The 4733-nt window shown below is 36.4% G+C and overlaps 1 protein-coding gene across 1 annotated transcript; it reads left to right on the top strand.

Annotated features, from left to right (window-relative positions):
- Positions 1-17: 17 nt before the first annotated feature.
- LOC110444817 (b(0,+)-type amino acid transporter 1-like) lies at positions 18-4487 on the top strand. Its single transcript, XM_021489172.1, has 7 exons — positions 18-408; positions 930-1033; positions 1355-1451; positions 2170-2319; positions 2530-2716; positions 3298-3346; positions 4149-4487. The coding sequence occupies exons 1-7, from the start codon at positions 325-327 to the stop codon at positions 4465-4467; spliced, it is 990 nt and encodes a 329-aa protein (XP_021344847.1). The 5' UTR covers positions 18-324; the 3' UTR covers positions 4468-4487.
- Positions 4488-4733: the final 246 nt, after the last annotated feature.

Raw genomic sequence — 4733 nt, forward strand, 5'->3', positions numbered from 1 at the left:
ATGAACGATGTGAATCTGCTAGGTTGTTTACAACCTTAGTCATTTATCACATCGTTCTTTAATCAAGCCACACCAAAATTTTAATATAACTGTCTCAATACCCAGAAAATGTTTTATAATGACACCTTAGTCTGTTTCTGTACAATATTGGACCAAGTAGTTCAACAATTTTACAATCCAGTCATTTGCGCTTTGGAAAAATGGTTGGCTTGATTATGGAGGGTCCGCTGTAGTCCAGTAAGACCCAATATCAGGACGGTTCTGATCATCTTTGTTTCTCGCAGAAACCTGCCACGACTGGTGAAAATCATCATCCCTTCCGTCATGGTCATCTACCTGCTTACTGTGACGTCATACTTCACTGTACTTACAGAGGAGGAGATGGTTGGAGCTCATTCCTTTGGTGTGGTACGTATCTCTTTTCGCTTGAGTAGTAGTGTTTGGTCTTTCATTTGAACGCATAATAGTAAAAATTCAAACAAAACTGTGTATGTAGATATCTTGTGTCTTCACAAGTAGTGTTTGAAGAAATATCGATGTTGTCTAAAGCTATCACAATTGTGCTCTAATACATCATGGTTTTGTATCAAATCGTCACACCTGTTTCTGATGCCATCATAATGGTGCTTGAAGCCACCCGGTTGTATCCAATTTCCAACAAAAGACGCTATCTTGGAATTTCTGCAAGACGTTTGTAAGCGTCAACGTGGTTAAATATTTAATTTATAATTTGAATGAAAATAATATCAGTGGAAAAATATTTGAAGTGGAAGGTGTTTAAGGGAGAGTCCCACAAAACGTCTACCGTATACAAGTCTTAAAATGTTATTTTCTTTATAAATTTATGTTATTATTTCTATATTTATGCAAATATTTTTCTGCTATTTATAATATTACTAATATGTCTCGTGAATCAAATTTCTTTACAGTTATGGGGGAGAAAAGCACTTGGAAAAGCAGCTTTCATCATTCCTATAGGTGTCGCTATGGTGGCGTTAGGAAACGCCAATAACACTTTTCTTTCTTCTGGCAGGTAAAGTCTGGGTTTTTTCTGGAAATTGTAGAAACGTTTACTTATAATTAATATAATTATGAAAATTAAACTTTTATTTTGTAAAAATATTCACAAATAATTTGCAAAATATGTCATGCTTCTATGCAATAATAACGAAATCATGTACGAAAATCAAGACGGAATAAACCAATAGAGCTACAATTAACGAAGGAAGACAAATTTACTCTTCCACGGTTACGTAATAAAATTCATCTCGACAGAACCGCTGGGCTATTATTCCATATAAACTGACATCACTCAATGTTAACTTGTAGTATATAATATTTGGTGATATTTCAGACTATCCCAGTTCTCCGTTCATGATGGCTACATACCGGATGTCTTGTCGTTTGTTCATGTAAAAACCAAAGCACCACTTCCGGCAATCATATTGCGCGTAAGTATACATACCCATGTTAATAGTCGATTGCTTGAAATATTAAGCGCATTACGATAAAATTACAACCAGGACCCTTTGAATTATGTCTGATATGTATAGATGTACTATACCCCAAATCCATGACAAACAATGTGTATGATAACCATTTTTTAAACGTTTGAATGTCTGTTCTTCCTTTTCTGTTTGAAAACATAAATCGTCTCTTTATGATTTGAGGATGGTCCCACTTTCTAAAGCATTGGCAATTTAAAGGAACGCTGCTACATAATGAGAAAAACCTCCTATTTCTTCTGAGGTTACTTTTGCTTTTCTTGAAGACAATACAATGTATCCTTTTTTCCCGAACACAATATACCACCCTACATTTTCAGGTTCATCTGTCGGATGTATTGGAAGAATTGTAACTGCATCTGCAGTATTAATGTAGGCTCCTTTTCAAATGTTTATGATAAAACTGTAATTAAAATCAATGAAGTCCAAAAATGGAGCACCTTATACAATAAATCACTTGCGAGAGATCAATTTTGCTTTATATTCACGAGATGGTCTTTTGAATCATCAGCGAGTAATTGTTTCATACATAATTACTTCCAATGTTGCAAAATCACCTGTAAATAGCGATTTATAGAATTCGCGCGAAACACCTTCATGCAAAGTTTGCGAAGATAAGGCTAATAATAGTATTAAATGCAACTGCTTACCTGTGTCTTCCCAGGCGGTGAGTGGTGTAGTGATTGCCCTGGCGGTGGACGTGTCACAGATGGTGCGTTTCTGGGTGTTTACCGTGTGGTTATTCCATGGACTTGCGGTTGGTGGACTGCTTATCATGAGGATCCGAAAACCACACCTAGACAGACCATATAAAGTAAGATATACTCTCATAAATTACTAGTGGAATTTTGGAGCACATCTATATTAACACATACAACTCATATTCCCTTATTTTCAAAAACATTTGTATTTCTTGGAAACACAAATTTCAACTGATCAAGGTGTGAGCATCATGCTAAAGCATTTTTAGGATTCAACTGTTGGGCATTTCTTAAAACAACTTTATGAAATATTTTATCCGCAGGTTAACATAATCATTCCGTTCCTGGTGACCTTAGGCTCGGTCTATTTAATCTTGGCGCCCTTCATTGCGAACGAGCCCCGACCCGAGTTCATCTTTTCCCTGTGTCTGGCCGCCCTCTCGATGCTGTGCTACTTCCCATTCGTACGCTGGAACTGCAGCGAACATATGAGTGGTGGCAAATTCACAGGTTTGTGCCTTGTAATAGCAGACAGTGGTAATTAGATGAGCATTGAACTGTGATCTTTTATGTAAAACGGAAATATTTCGTGAAAGTTTAACCAAAGTTTCTGCATAAATGCTGTTTGGTTGATGTCAATGATATTTAAAAGCAGTTAAGGACCCCTCTTTCGCTGCATTATATTATTTAGTGTATGCAGCAATCTCTCTTGGTTTCGATTTGGATTTAACGGTAGCATGGTTTTGCCAGGAAGCTCAGTCGGTAAGAGCAATTGTATACCAAGCTAAAGTCAAGGGTTCGAATCCCTGTCTAGTCCCGCTGAAAGGTCCGGTAAATCTGGTTTTACAGTGCATGGCTTCAGATTTTGGAAGTGGTACAGGGACATACCTGCATTTGAGACCCTAATATTATCCTTATCAGATTCGACTTTGGACATTTGAAATTCCCTTGGTTTACATATATATTTTCATAAAGCAACTCAAAGGTTTTATCTGTATGGAGTTATCAGGCAAACAACTATCACTTCATGTAGCATTTTAACATTTATTATCATCAACATTATCATCATTATTCCTTTTTTCTACTTGCAGACAAACTTACAGTTTTTCTTCAGCTGTTTTTGAACGTTTCACCATTTATGTAAGTTCATAACGAAACACAAAGAACTTATTTGGTTTTAATTTAAACAAATGGAACTCTATAGAAAGTATTTTCTCTTCACAAGTTATAGGTACCAATCCCTTTATTGTGAAATCAGATATTTTCTTGGTGCCCAAATTCCGTGGTTTCCCGACAATATACCATTTCTTTGTCCATGAATTCTTGGATTACGAAATCCCAATCAAACGGATAATTGCTTTATGTAAAACTTACAATTTAGTGATTTCACAGTAGATTGTATCTTAATTCAATCCTTGGAAACTATAGCTCTAGAACACATTCTTGAAATAACTTAATATCAATGGAGAATGCGGCAGCACCGCTAATGCATCTTCTGGAGAAATGTAAACTTTTTTTCAAGAGCGTGCTCTATAGAACCTTACAGTTTTGGCTGAATATTAAGATTTCATAAATGTATAACGTAAATAGTGATAGTGAGATGATGGTAAAATGTGATAAGTTTATGGTGAAAAAGTAAATTGGCAACAGTGACTTGCTTTCAATATCTGCATAGTTTTTAACAAACATTTAATTTTAGTTTGATAAAACAGGTGATAAGAATGCATCTAAATTTCATGAACCACTTTGAAGCTCATTTCATAAATATCTTTTGAGATAATTGACAGTTGACATATATAAGAAACACGTTGATATCTACAATGTTGCACTCTAAAAATCTATGTTCTCATGGTTAAATGTTTTTTTTTTCAAATGGATTGAACACAAATCACTTGTATATAGAGCTATGCATACATCTATATTAACTTTATATTTTTAACAGCAAGCGGTACAAGCGGAGGTTACGTACTAAACGCCGCCACGGACCTGCTACAGTGAGCCCTGTTGTCCCGGATAAGCCGGTTGTGCAAGAACCTAGTTCTCCATCCTCGGACATGCCTTTCTCTGACACCATGTCCATTTTTACTATTGACACTATAGATGATCTCGACGATACAATGACTGTTGATGACCGGGAGTCGGTTGTTTCATTCAATACTAACTATTCTTACCGAACAAACCTGTCGTTCCGGACGCGATCTTCAAGTTCCAGTTCTCGACCACCACCGTATGAAGAGGCCATTGAAATAACAAAACTCTGACACAAGCTTAAATTTTGACCCAAAAAGAGAAATTTAACCCCAAGCTTGACCCTTCTACTGTTTTTGACCTGGTGTAATACTCAAACAAATCCCAGTAGTGCTCAAGAAGAACAAAACAATTTCGATCCATAGATCCTAGCTCGTCGAGGGATTCACCCGTGGCGTCCTAGAAACCATGCATGCATGGTTTCACATGTATCACAACAGAATCCGGCATCACAAGGGCAGAGAAGACTCGTCAAAACAGTTTATCTGGTGTTGAAATG

This window comes from Mizuhopecten yessoensis, unplaced genomic scaffold, assembly GCF_002113885.1.
Source record: "Mizuhopecten yessoensis strain PY_sf001 unplaced genomic scaffold, ASM211388v2 hete_36177538, whole genome shotgun sequence".
Classification (NCBI taxonomy): domain Eukaryota; kingdom Metazoa; phylum Mollusca; class Bivalvia; order Pectinida; family Pectinidae; genus Mizuhopecten; species Mizuhopecten yessoensis.

Excerpts from the sequence above, each read along its gene's own strand:
- LOC110444817 (XM_021489172.1), top strand. The coding sequence starts at position 325 with ATGGTCATCTACCTGCTTACTGTGACGTCATACTTCACTGTACTTACA. Across the intron at positions 2,717-3,297 it reads GAGTGGTGGCAAATTCACAG|ACAAACTTACAGTTTTTCTT; the intron begins GTTTGTGCCTTG and ends TTCTACTTGCAG. Across the intron at positions 3,347-4,148 it reads TTGAACGTTTCACCATTTAT|CAAGCGGTACAAGCGGAGGT; the intron begins GTAAGTTCATAA and ends TATTTTTAACAG.